The sequence below is a fragment of the Lissotriton vulgaris genome, chromosome 3_1 (genome assembly GCF_964263255.1).
Source record: "Lissotriton vulgaris chromosome 3_1, aLisVul1.2, whole genome shotgun sequence".
Classification (NCBI taxonomy): domain Eukaryota; kingdom Metazoa; phylum Chordata; class Amphibia; order Caudata; family Salamandridae; genus Lissotriton; species Lissotriton vulgaris.
In genome coordinates, this window is record NC_141689.1 from 1,050,656,408 (window position 1) to 1,050,670,956 (window position 14,549).

Genomic DNA, 14,549 nt, shown 5'->3' on the forward strand with positions numbered 1-14,549 from the left:
TAATAATAAGGGAATTTTGTAAAGCGCCTGGTTACGCTCAGATGGCGTGTCCCCGCGCTAAGACAGGTGGAATCAGCAAGCTGGGCCGCAGGGTCTGCTCGGTTTACGGCTTCGGTGTGTTTTTAGCTTCTTCCTGAAGCCAAGTTCAGATGGCTCCAGGCGAAGGTCCAGAGGTAAGGCATTCCAGCATTTCTGCTGTTATCAACATGATCCCCGGACTCCAGGCCAAAATAGATCCATGAGGTTTGTTTCTACATCAGTTGGAGTTTCGAGAGGTTCTGTCATGCCAGCTCACCGGGGAACAAACTTAGGCGGAGCTAGACGAGCTAGCACGTGTTCAAGCTCAAGTGATACCAGGACATGCCAACCAGGGTAAATATTACTTCAGGAGCCCATTCCTGCTCTCTATGCCTGCTTGTTGTATTTTATAGGTGGTGACAGGTGGTTTTCAGCTTACCACTTCACTTCTTGAGAGCCCTTCAAAATGGCAAAGAAATAGTGCATGTAGGCAAGTCACTTTTTAATATTAAGCTAGATTTGTTTGGTGCCATGTGTAGGGGTGGGCGAATGTTTCACTCTGCCTGTGGAAAAGCATGGTGAAATTCTTTTCCTGCATAGCTCCGGGAATATGAGCAAGATTTTGCGTCCCCTAGCGACAATTCCTAAACGGGGTGGTTCCGAGCAGTCGCAGTGAGAGGGCTGCTTCTCAAGTAGATTTGCTGCTGCTTGAGAAGATTTTCTACTCGAGCGGCAGGAAGATCAACTCGAATGGCCGCACGCTCTTGCCCACCATTTGCTGCCGTTCACACTGATTTTTCAAAGTTGTTCATGCTACTGGCACTAAATTGCAGTGCAAACAATACAACATGCATATTTCTGAACGTTGGCGGAACTCTGCAGAATCTCGCAGTGTTTTTATGTAACTCCGCGGAATTCGATGGAGTGAAACTCCACAAATTCCGCCTACCCTTAGCCATATGTCTTTTGCAAGATTCATCACAGGATATCTTTAGGGATAGGCAGGGATACAATAACTTTCTCTCGGAAGAAGATGGCAGACTGCTGTTTTTATTTTCACTATTTCCCAATTCAATGTGGAGAATCAAAATCATTTTCCACAATTATATGAGAAGGTTGACTGATGCTCCCAGCGATACAATGCATTCCAAAAAGTATTTTTCTTCACGTTCATCACCCGCTTCTTATATTATTGCACATGGGTTTTTAGGATATTTCTCCTTGAATTTACTCTGGATTTCCAAGTTCTCAAGGAGATTTATTTATGTCTGTTGTCTTTTTTCCTCCTTTTTTACACCCATGTGTTTTGACAACAAAGAGACAGTTACAGTGAGCATTGGCTTAAGTGGAGGCAGGCAGATAGAAAAAGAACAAGTTCCCAATTACAACTTCATATCGTAGGGAGGTATGCAGTGACAGACAGATGGGTGTAAAGTGTAGTGGGTGCGAAGTATGCAGGAATAACGGTCTGTTAGGCAGAGAGAAGGCAGAGCATGTGATGAGCCAAGGAAAGCAGGTGCTGTGGCATGCACTGTTGCCGTTTCCGAAATTAATATGGGGGCCACGGGGCTTAAACCCACTAAGGAACCAAACAGTGGAAGTTAGAACCTCTTGAGGGTGGACAGTCATGGGAAACATCCTTTACAACGCAACTTTTACCACGCAGTGCCTTTACGACGCAACTTTTACAACGCAAACCATTACAACGCATTGCGTTGGGGGGCGCTCTAGGATAGGGAATAGGTTTAATTTATTATCCAACACCTTCCCTACTATTCACGGGGACTGGAGTTGGAATAGTAAATTAAACTATTCACTATCCAGCGCCCCAAAGCACTATGCATTGTAAAGGCATGCGTTGTAAAAACCGCGTTGTAAAGGCATGCGTGGTAAAAGTATGCGTTGTAACGTCATACATCCGCCAGTTATAGCCAAAGCATGTATTGTGTAAATATACTCTGAAAAATAATGACCCCATTTTGGAAAATAATTCACGGGGTAAATGAGAGGATCCATCATATTTCCGGGAAGATTCACTACCATGGCACAAGGCACTCATTCTGCTTTGCCCAGCAGGCCCCGGTTTCAGAAGACTAAGCATATGGGTGTTTTAATAAGACTGACTCTGTGCAGGCAGCTGCACACCTGGGGCGAAAGGCCTGTCTCTCCTGATAGGTTATCGGTAGACAGAACAGACTGCTTACCTGAGGGGTGAGAGGGTGCCAAAGGTATGTGGGCAGAGACTGGTAGGAAGAGGGGAGGGAGAGAAGCAAAGAAGGGCGAGCGACAGAGAGAGGCAAGGCGACGAGAGGGAGAGAGCCTGCCAAATGGAGAAAGAAACAGGCAGAGAACAGAAACAAGCACAGAAGAGCGAAACGAGGTAAGAAGGAAAAAGGTAGAGCAAAAAGGAAGAGTATGTGAAAGGTGAGAGAGGAATAAGGGGGGAGGAATACCGGTGAGAAATAGGCCGAGTGTAGATTGACAGGAAGAAAGAGAGTAACCCTGGGTTTGACGACAATGGGTTGTTGCAGGTAGGCTGAGGGGAGGAGAAAAGGCCAGCTGAGAATGGAGGTTCGTGGGAGGTAGGGGGCACGTAGAGAAATGTATAAGGTAGGATACAGACACCGTAAGGGAGAGACAGTGGGGACAATTGGCAGTTTCCTGCGAGACACAGGCAAATAAGAGAGACAAATGAGATTAAGCCATTCAGAAAAGAAAATCGGGCAGTTAATGCGGCTGCCTGCGGCCCACGCAGTGGGCCACCCAAAAAGGACGGCCCACTTAGTGCCAATTAGGCACAGCCATTACCCCTCTATTTGTGGGACTCAGGAGGAGTCCCTCTGCACGGTGTGCTAGACGCATCACTTCCGGCGTCTAGAGGGTCAGGGGAGGGTACTTATACCTCCCCCTGCCTTTCTGGCACCCTCTTTTCAAAAGGGACAGGTATATTTGCTCATGGTTTACTCTCTGTCCTATCCAAATACATTGGTTAACCTTTTGACACTCCGTATACCTTAGCAATAGTTGTTAGGGGATACATATGCTGGGGCGGGGGACACCAGCATGGCGACACAGCGTGGCAGTGGACGGATGGGTTTGCAGGCAATACGGACATCTTGTCTTGGTTTAAGGAGGTGTCTCACTGAGTGTCCTTGTAAGGCATGAGACAGCTTAAATTCGCTTCATGTCCACTTGTTCACTGGCTGGTGCAGCACTTGGTCATCAGTCTGTACCCTCGTACCGAGGATCATCCAAGTAAGTGGGCAAACTAGGGCTTAGTCACCCCGAAAGGACATCACAAACTTGCACACTGTGTGTTAGGGTTTGCATCACACAGAACTGGGGTTTATCATTGGGCACACTGCCTATGCCTTGTGATTTCTGCCGGTTTATTTTATCTTTCATAATGAAGAGATATTTGGGATACCTAATTGCTCACAGCATAGCACATTAAGGTGGGTGCAAACTGGGATGTTACTCATTAATGCTGCATCTGCACACTGTGCTAGCAGTTAAGCAAACTGGAAGTCTCCACAGATGGAGCTGAACAGGTGTAATTTCTGTAAGAAATAGGTGATTAATGGCATGTACATGAGTACACACTTGCTTGTGTCACTTATTCCTAGTCCATCAGCTAGTTTAGCCTGCCAGGTGTTTCTCAGGGACACACAAGGGCACTAAGGGAGCTGCATGGGTAGCGGGGTAACTTGCAGTAAGCTGGTGGTCCCAGCAGACCCACAAAAGGGGGCTGCAGCAATACCTTGAAACTGGGAATCTTAGATTCTAACAGTTTTTGAGTTAATATATGCATGACTCCTTGGCATGCGTGGTAGGTATGTTCCAACCTGAATTTCAAGGTGACTAGAAGGTAAGCTGAATGCGGCTTTGATTTTGTGGAGGACAATAATTCCAAGAATAACAAAGTGAACTCGGTCTATAACTGTAATGAGCTCCAAGGGTCACGTAATCGAGCTTTAGTTAAGCACGCCTGGTAGGTGGAGGAAGTGGTCACTCTGAACAGGTTGCTGTGACTGCAATAGGGTGTGCAATACGAGCATTCTTGGTTGCCACGGTTTATCCATCAAAAAGATCCATGCAAATGTCTGGTCAACTTCAACGAAGTATGTGCATGCTGCTCAGAGGGCAGGTTATGGGTGGCTTCAGTTAAGCACAAAATTCTCGCCCTGATAGACATAGTAGAGAGGCGGGTTGTGGATTAGGGTGCTGCTGTTCCACAAATTGGGGAAACAGGTGTTAAGGCACAGACTGCTAGAAGGTTTACGACCACAAGTTGCAGGAGGTGGGAGCCTACATCAGCTTGAAGGGTAATATAGCGATGGTTAAGAGTAGAGCTCCCTCCTGGGGGGCCATCACATTACTACATGTCATGTGAGGCAGTTGTACATTCCCGGAGAAGGATAAATCAGCTCCATGCGCAAGTTCGCAGAGCGAAGGGGCTTTGGCTTCATCAAACATGGGCGATGCCAGGCGAACACCAAAGGTTATTTTAACAAAGATGGTGCACTTGTCACAGGTGGGCATGGATCTGCTCCTACTGGACATTGACGCACTTCTTTTACGATTCAACTATACAAAGTCTACCAGGACCAATAATTAATTGATTAACTGATTGGACTATTGTATATATAGTTGACATTCCTTAATAATTTTTTGTAATTAGGCAATTTTGTATGTTTGTTTTTAATGTATATCAGTCTTGCACAAATCTTCGTGGTATGTAGTCTATATGTTTAATGTTTGTTCGGACAGCAAAACTAATGTTTGGAAACAATTCAGAAAATAGGAAAGTATATGACAAAAAGATTTTACTTTCTTTTTCACCGTGGTCAGTGTGTTTTTTGCTTGCTTTGGTAGAAGTACCACTGTATATGTACCCCTACAGGGACGTATTGATCAAGTAATTGAATTGAAATACTATATCACTGTGTATTTTGATCCGACAGAACCATTATTGATTGTTTTACTACCCGCCCAGGTTCTGAGGGTTACAGGGTCACCCCATTACATTTAATGGCCTACTGGACATGAAGCAGGCTCTGGAAACATTGTGTTGCAGGTGAGAAAGTAGCAGTGTTGGTGGGGGGCTCAGTAGGTGACGGGGCCGCCCCCAGAGCTGTGGCGGAGTTACTGGGCGATCTGGAGGCAGAAGGGTACAGTAGGGTACTTCTGCAGGAGCACAATAGGGGTGCCAGTGCCAAATCCCAGGAGCCCTCATGGCAGGTCCCTGGAAGAAATTCATTGGTGCCCTGCTATTCCTGAGGGCGGTTGTAAGCCTGAACAACCGGGGCTTGCCTTGCAACGCTCCGCCCTGAAAGAGGCGTGAGTAAGATGGTTCAATGGGTCACGTGATCCTGGGAAGGGGATCACTCTATAGTGCATAGCACTGATTGGGTTCGATAAAGTGCAAGTTGGCTCATCAAGCGGGCAGGGCAACATAGGTTAGGTACCGCTGCCTGCCCTTGGATCGCCCGTAAGATAACACACCATAGTGCACACTTTTGTATGGAATAACCCTGCAGCAATATTTTCCCAAACAAAAGTTGTGTTGTGTATTTATTTATACGCCATGCATGCTTTGGCAGTGGGTGGGGAGTGTTGCCCATAATGGCACTAAATGAAAGGCGTGCTGGGGGTTAACTAAATATACAGAAGGAGGTGGCATGAAGCTAGTGTCACAGGCAGACATGCAAAACTAGAGTGAGAGAAAGCCTGGCAGGCAAGGGAGATGGGGAGGTGGCCACAACAGTCACAGAAAGGGCAGGGACAGATCGAAGGAGAGGTGAGAAGGACACCCTCAAGTGGGTCTGGGAGTGAGAGTCAGGTAGAGTGAGGGAGTGAGCCAACAGAGAAGAGGAAAAATGGAAGGGATTGCCAATGGGAGGCAACAGTGACAAGCATAGATGTGATAGACAGGGACGGAAAGAAGTGCATATAGAGAGGGAGCGAGAGGGAGGGAGGGTTTGGGGAGAGACACGTTGTCATACAAGGGCAGTCGCAGACTGGAGGGAGGCTAAAAAAAAGACAGACATAGAAGAGAGAAAGGGAAAAGCGGGAGGAGAGCGAGACAATGGAGGAGGTTTAGGTTTTCTACTGATGGAAAGGAAGCGTGGAGTCATGAGTGTGAAAGATAAAGAGAAATGTGAAAATGTGAAAAGAAGATACACACAAGCAAGGAAAGACAGAGTGTGCCGGGTTGAAAGGGAAAGAACAGAGGGCAGAGACAAGGGAAGGAGGAAGAGATGGAGAGAGGACTGGCATGTGGAAAGTGAGAAAGACAGGTGGATACCGAGGGAAGTGGAGAGTGGGACAGGCAGGTGGTCATGTTAGCCTTTTGTTAATGTTTTGAAGCAGCCTCCTCATCAGGTGAGCGCTATAGAAAAATAACATTAAACTATAAATCTATTACAAATGGAAATATGAAAGGTACATGTAGAATGTATTTCACTTATTTTTAAACCAGATTCATATTTTCCATAAATTAAGTGAGAATGGACTTTACAAATACCTCTAAATTACATAATTTTAAAAAAGTGTGGCAGTAACACTGGTTGGTATATTGAAATGGGTCATTTCTCAATGACTAAAAAAATCCTTCCTTCATTGTGATACTTTCCTGGCAATGCTGTGTTAATTGAGAGATGCAGTTGAAACCACGTGTGTATGACTCCACACATCATCCTTTAGAGATGCTGATCACTTAATGCCAGATCTACAAAGCAGGTGTCAGTCGGCACCAGAGAGCGAGCTGGATCACCCCTGCCTGGTTCAGCTGGCCCTCTGCTCACAACGCCTTCCCTCTCAGCCAGATGTGGCCAAGAATAACAAAGTGTGCGGTCCTGGCTGGACTCTGAGGCTCGTATCATAAATTATTGATAGAGGCAGGGCCAAGAGCCCTTACAACCTGGCATCTGCGAAAAAATTAGGCTGATGTCGTTCATTGCCACTCTAGGGGGTTGGAGGTTAACGCTAATATGGGAACATTTTAATGGATGCATTAAATGCACAAATTTAGAATGGAAAAATATAATGTGAAAACTGAAGGTCAAGTGATGCATGCAGGAGACCAAGACAAGACTGAAATCTATCCCCACTATTATTTCATGATAATAACAAGTCCAATTCCTCTTCAAAGGAAGCCCAAGACAAAAAATCTTACCAAAAGAAGCCCAACACAATATTGACGGTTGTCATATAAAAGTGAAAAAAGGCTAAAAACAAGCCAAATTCCCCCTTAAAAGAAAGCCCAAAACCAAACAAATATCTTACCAAAAGAAGTCCAGCTAACGGTCAACATCCAAAATTGCAAAAAGGATAAAAATATACAGGCAACGGAGCAGGAGGCAGCACTAAAACAACTGTGACATTAAGAGGAGGTGGGAAGGAGGAATGCTATATTAAAATGTAAGCAGCTATGGCACAGAGACTGAACACAGGCAAACAGTAACAGAGTAGGAAACCAAGGAAAATAAATCCCCCAAAGAACAGATAAACAACCATAGTGTAATGATACAGTACTTAGTCCCTGCTCCATATGAGGAAGGTAAGAGAAAAAGGAGAGACAAAGAGACATGATTGACCACTAGCAAGTAAGGATTTTTAAAGGACACTGAAACAAGCAAATGAAAAGCAGTGGGTGGAGTTTAAGCTCACACAAGAGGTCAAAAGCTCAACCTACAAAAATGTGCAACCATTGAACCCAGCTCTTTGCATATTCCTTTTTGGACACCTACATACAAGCAGCTTAGGATCAGTGATGCTGTTAGTTGGATTGGACCTTTCTAAGCAACATGATTTGTGCCATGGTCTAAATGTGAGTGAATCTCGAGAATCCCCCTTAGGTGAGGGAGTTCTGGAGATGGGGGTCTATATCCCGATCATAGATGGAGGACCCCACAAACCATTTCATCACCATCCTTGCTCCCCACTGAGCTGTCTCCCACACTGTATGAAGAACTGTTTCCTTGATGAAGTGTCTCTCATGAAGATGGTGCAACAACGTAAAGTGAAGAACAGACTGAAACAGCAGAAACTTTAGACGTCAGTGAAAAATATGTAATGTGGTTCATTACCTGGGTTGGGCTGGAGGTATTCAGTGGACTTGGTCATTATTTCCATCACCGCCCTACTGGTCACGTCCACTTTCTGCAAGAAGAAAGAGAAGGATAAGCCCGCTAAGCGAGAGAGAGAGGGCAGAAGAGAGATAATATGCGAAAGCATGAGAAAGATAGACACGAAATACAGAAAATGCTAAATAGAGAAAGAAGCAGCAAAAGGGGGCTGCAAAAAGATTGATAGGAAGAAAGGGAAAGAGACAAAAATGAGTAGCAAGAGAGAGATAAGAGGCAGAAGGGAGACAGATAAAGAAAAATATAGAGTTGCACGGAGAGAGAGTGAATGTGTGATATTTAACATAATTAATTAATTAATTGTGGGTTTCTAACGCGCTAGAATCGACTCCCGAAGGAGTATCTCTGCGCAGTAGACCGCTGGGGAACCCATCCTAGCTTTCCCTGTGAGATGGTCCCTACTGGGTATCTCCAAGGTGAAACCAGGCATCCCCGGCGTATGTGGGGGGCCGTTGTGGAGATGAGGCAAGCTAATGCCCAGAGTTGGCGAGTGTGATCCCTGGTTAGAGTAGGCACCGAGGTGAGAATTATCGAGTCCGCTGACCCTGGTCCACGACCCTGCAGCGTCGGGAATTAAACCCTGGTCCCGGGCCGTCCTCTGCTCTCGGGTCTGCCACCTCTAACCAGTGAGACACACCACTCCACTAAATGACTTATGAAGAAAATGCGTGCCACGGCAGGCACTCATGCAGCTGTACATACCAGACAATAATTGGATACGAGATGCATTTCTATGCAACCTGTAAATATCCAACGCTGCTGATATGCACGTTCAATGTTTGTAGTGTTGGTGAGATGACTGTTGGTGAATAATATATTTTTTTATTTTTTTTCTATGCACACATCATTTTTTCTTTCAAAATAGTCTACAGCTAGCAAATGCACAACACGGATTACTAAAAGGTCTATTAAAAAAAAAACAACGAACGCCTGATTTTCTTGTCTGTATAAATGCACAATACTACCCGATTTCGGTGGCTTCATTTCAAGCCTCGAAGTAATAACATGGTCACATGACGTCTTACTCACTGGCGTTAACAGATGTGATGGTGGCACTGAATGCAGCTTGGCTACATAGAACTGGCCATGTTCCATTCACTTCAATAAAACAATTTAAAAAAAACCTTATTACATATTACGGTTATTACTGGTCTACGAGGGGATATCCGCGGCATACACTTGCCGAAACGCGCGAAAGAAAATACCATGTAAAATATGTTATAAAATCAAATAAAACATAACTCGCAAGAGTGCCCTCTGCTGGTTAGGTCGAGCATGCACATTAAAGCTAAAAGGTACTTGGTACACTTTTCTTTTTTTGCACTGCCTACAATCATTTAATAAACTCCTAACAGAAGTAAAAAGTGAGGAAATTAGTTTGTGAGTGCAGTTCCTCATTCCAGAGATTAAAGCTTAAAACAGAGTGTTCACATTGCAGCAAATCTGAGTTTTTTAGCCCCTTAGAATGAGTCAGGCTGAAAAGGTTTTAAGACACAGTATCATGGCAACAATGGTATTTGGAAAGCTGTGATACAAAGTAAGGTCAAATGTAAAGGTCAAATGACCTAAAGAATCACATTTCTATATTTGTGGATGTTGACATAATAGAAACATAATACTTTTTGCCGTAGTTAAAAGACTTGCTGAGGTTTATGTCCAGGATATGCAATTAGATGTTGAAACTGAGAACACTGTTATGCAGTGGGTTGTTAGATTCCAAGTCCAAAGGCACTGACTATGCACTACATAGTCTTATTCTCGCATCTCACAGTGCAACTTCCATCAGAGCCATTGTCCCAAAAGCATGAGCTTGCTGTATGCAGTCCGGCTCCATTCTTTTGCATAATTACGCAGGTCACAATGTATTTGAAAGGTTTTCCCAGCTTTCTAAGTTGACTCAGAGTTTGTTGAACTACTTTTGTAGTCCACTGGTTAACTTTGTTATTTTGGTAGGCTGCCGCAGGCTGCCGATGGACGCGTTTCTAACTGAAGTAGATCAAAAGTTATTAAAATTTGCGAGCGTGGGGACAATGCCGCATTTGACACTTTGTGAAGGCTAATTAGTTGCTGTTAGCTGTTCATTCATGCAAGTAGATGTTAAAATAGACCAATTTTGCCCAGGTAGTGCAGCCATTTCAATTTGATGATCTGATGATCGGAAACTAAACACCTGAAATACTGATCACAGAATTCAAAATGATTCCTTCTTTACCTGGTCTTTTTTCCTAACACTTCACACAATTTCATATTCACGTCACATACGCTGTTTACAATGCAGCAAGTATTTCATCACGACACTCACGTTTTGGAAGAATCTTAAACATGTTGATTGTCTTTTGAAGGCCCCGTGCCTTGAATCCTAAAAACATCCTTGCCGAGTCACGCATATAATCAATATAAAGTGTACTTACTAAACTGCTCTGAAGTGCTGTTTATATTTTATTTCACTTCGCTCTTTTAAACAGCGCAAACTTGCCCCAAAGGCATCAAGGCACTGTACATTAGAGCTAGACATTTTACAGGAGAGCTAGACTTTACATTTTTTGTTATTTATTTTTATAGCCACAGGAATGTTGAGTGCTTTGTAGGCCAAAGGGCAGAGTTCTGAAATGCAGAACACTGCGAAGTGACAAAAAACTCTGCTAAGCTATGCGGAGTTCCGCGAGCTGCACAGTGCGTTACCTTTCACTGTTCCCACTGATTTTTAGCGCCAGGTGTTTGTCCCACGCTGTAAAATCAGCACGAACAGTATCACCTGCAGCGCAAGAGGGCTCTGCTTCTTTCTGCTATTCGAGTAGAACTTCTACTCAAGCAGTTGCTTCCTCAATGTGAATGAAAGGTTTCTCAACATGAGCGGTAGTGACCATTCACAACCGCCCGCATTGAGTAATCTCGCTGGGAAACGGTCTTGCGTTAGACTTAATCAGTGCTTGAAATGGAAAAATAGAAGTGCAGGTATTCTATACCAGGTTACCTGCTTGTTTCTGAGAAGTGCCAGTACTCTCCAGTTAAAATAAAAAAGTGCCGGTACTCCATACAGAGGAATACCGGCCCATTTTAAACACTAGACTTACTGTTAGCAAGTGAGAAAACCTCTGCTCTGTTTTTGGAACTCCGCAAGCTCCATGGAGTGTGGAAAGCCTTGCAAATTTCGAGCAGGGAGCGGAGTTCACCGCTCAGGCCTAGTGATTTGATCACAATCACAGGATGATGACCTGATGCCAAGAAGCGAAGCTGGTTCCCTACTTCCAAAATCAGCATCTCTAGCAATTAAGTCACATCTCTTACAGAGGTCCAGTAGACTGACTAAAGGTAAACTGAAAACAAGCGTTAGACCATAATTGGGAACCATCAAACTAATGATGTACACCTTTTATTACAAAAAGCATGTACATGATGGAAGCTAGTTTCCTGCTAAGGGCAAGATTGGATATGTTGTACATAATCTACTTAACTTTTGGAAAGTAGAAATTACATTGTTAATTAAGTGTGGTTCTAGCACTCCAGTGCTAAACAAATTATTATTTGTTGGTTAATAATATTGCAAATAAAATCAGCTGAATGTGTAGTTTTCGTTATTAAGAAGCCTGTGGGTTTTATAGCATTGGAATCACTCACCCGCGTGTTAAAATGTTAAATTGTCACAACTGGAAGGCAATAATATCTCACATTGTGGTGAATACTTTGTGTTGAATTGCATAGAGCGCTGAATAATTTCCCTTTCATTTTCAAATACGTTTCCCAATTTAGCCCTTCCCAACTACATAACTCCAATGGCCATGAGTACGGTTTAAGTGGTGAAAACACTCTAAAATATACGACGAAAAAGATGTCTTTCCCATGGTCATTCACTACACAGTCAGCATCACAAAATTACTTGTTTTTAAACCAGGGTACAAACAATTGTCGTGCATAAACTATTAAACCTTTGTAACTGAGAAATACCAATTTTTCCTGCAATCGTACTGAGCAGCAATTCTGAATTGGAAGAACATATTAGCCTACAGGCGACTCGATGATTATATAGGAATGTTAAAAAGATCTAAAAAGATTAAAACAGAATTGCATCTATAAATGTGATTTAACTGTGAGGGAGCCTTTAGGACGTTTCCAGTCAGATTATAGCGCATTATTGAATCATATGTAAGTTGTTTTGAATGTGTTGCAACTGATAATGATGTGATTTAGTATATATAGTGGTGCATTATATATTAATGTTTGTTTAATTGATCTTTCAGTTACTCCTGACGAAGGGCCCCTGGAGGCCCGAAATGCATTGGGTTCCAAATAAACTGCTTTTGATGAACTTTGCTTTAGTACGTACTCTTGCACTAAGAGGTTCGGATGGCCCAGCTTGAATATGAGAAAACATAGGAAATGGCATTTCCTTACATATGGATTAAAAATGTTTGAAAAAGTTAAAACATGGAGCAAAAAGGATTAAAATGGTTTAAAGCGGATGTTATAAAGAGCAACAACAATTGCAAAGGCAGCAGTGACTGTGCCATGGTCTGGGGCACTAACCAGTGTCCCAGCACAATGCTACTTTTAGAACAAAACGTGCCGCTGGGGCTGGGCACGTCACCATTGAGCACGCTATGTAAAATTCGGAATGATTACAACAGGAGGAATTGGATGTATTCTCTGAAAAACAGGTGTGCAACCCGCGTATATACAAAGTTTCCATGTTGGTGACATCTGTGTTATCTTTTAATCAAATGTGGGGGGAGATGGAATGCTGATCCATTCAGTTTCCAAATTACATATGCTAATCAAAATGAGAATGGATCACTTGTCCTGCACAACCGTAGGTATGCAGGCGAAAAAGGAGGAGGGGGTGTCCCAATATAAAAGACCCTCATGCACGAAATAGGTATGTTGGTATCTAAAGCGGTATATCTTGATTCTCCGCTCTTGGTTCACGTGTGTGCATAATCATTAGGTCGATCAAGTTATGCAGCCTCCACCAGGAGGTTCTAACCCAAGGTTGATGCAGTAGTGAGCCAGTGATAAGGGGTATAAAGGAAATAAAAGGCCCGAAAATCCAGAAGGAAAACGTTATTGGTCTGGTTTTAGGGTCTGGTAACTCTTGGATTAGTGCATCTATAAACTTGGTTATGAGTAGAAGGTGCACTCAGAGTATAGAGGTCATAGATAGTGGGGGGGGGGGGAAGTTAAAAAGTGGTCGACATGTTTCTGCCTCAATTGCCTCGGTTAGGACTTACGGGCATTCATCAGGACCGTTAAGTGAATAACGTGAATAGAATATAAATAAAGTGCTCTCGAAAAGTGAAAAGAAATAGAGATGTTGACCTGTGTGCGCTGCTCAAGCCGATCCGGTTTTCCGGATCGGCTTGAGCAGCGCACACAGTGGACGCCAGGCACGGACGCAATAGTCCCCCTGAGGCTCAGTCATCCGATTGGAGCGTGTTAGCCATATGCGCTAGGTACACTGAAACCTTCATAACAGAGAAACAGGTCAACATCCCTATTTTCACCTCAAGTTAAGAGATCTGGGTTAAATCCATCATTCTTTTGCTCACCATGCCACCCCAGTTTAGACCTGGCCATATGCATATCAGTCTTGACCTAGTGCCTCATGGGAACAGTTCAGCCCGAACAGACAAGCCAGGTCCTCCCTAGACCAGAAACAAGCAGAATGGGCTCAATGGGGGCCCCTGAACTGTTGCCTCCTACACTGCAGGAGCCTACTTGGTAAAGCAGAGTGACTTTCCAGAGCGTTTAACTATTTCTTATTCCATGCCAATGTACGCATTCTGTAAGGCATGCATTGGCACAGCTTAGAGGGTGAGGGGGGCCCCCTCTAAAACTTGAAACCCCAGGGGCCCCTAAAAAAGCGGAGGAAGCAGGGGCCTCCGTCAGGCCCTTGGCAGTACACACAGACAGTGCTTTGGGGATACAGAGGAGGAGAGATAGACAAGAAAGATATAGGAGAAGGTAGGGAGTGGGGCTGGAATGAATATTTTTGCCACAGCTGATTTTGGCTCCCTGTCCTGCCCTGGTTGATATCCTAGTTATGTGCCCAGAAAACACATTAAGAAGATTTTCACTGCCCCTGTTTAGACTGCAGCAGTGGAGTGGGCATGTTTCCGGTCACTCGGAATTATGGAACATTTTATTGGGGTGAAACTGACAATATAGACCTAATTTGTAAAATACTTATACATGTGTCATGTGCAATCTGCAATTCACCGACCTCTGACCTGAAGAAAGCTCAAATGAAATTTTGCAAATCAAAGGCTAAAATAGGATAGCCCCGAATATGTCTATTTCTTACATAATCCAACAGCTTTGGTGCATTGTCAACAAGGTGCAAAACATAGCGATACAACACTTGATGTTTACCACACTTTCCAAATAATC

At 43.8% G+C, this 14,549-nt stretch overlaps 1 protein-coding gene across 2 annotated transcripts in view; it reads right to left on the minus strand.

The window, feature by feature from the left end:
- SH3GL2 (SH3 domain containing GRB2 like 2, endophilin A1) overlaps positions 1–14,549 on the minus strand; it is a 702,686-nt gene that overhangs the window by 226,519 nt on the left and 461,618 nt on the right. For both annotated transcript variants that reach the window (XM_086961467.1, XM_086961468.1), the window contains exon 3: positions 8,109–8,181. In XM_086961467.1, coding sequence (XP_086817593.1) covers positions 8,109–8,181 — 73 coding nt within the window. The remainder of the gene's footprint in view (positions 1–8,108; positions 8,182–14,549) is intronic.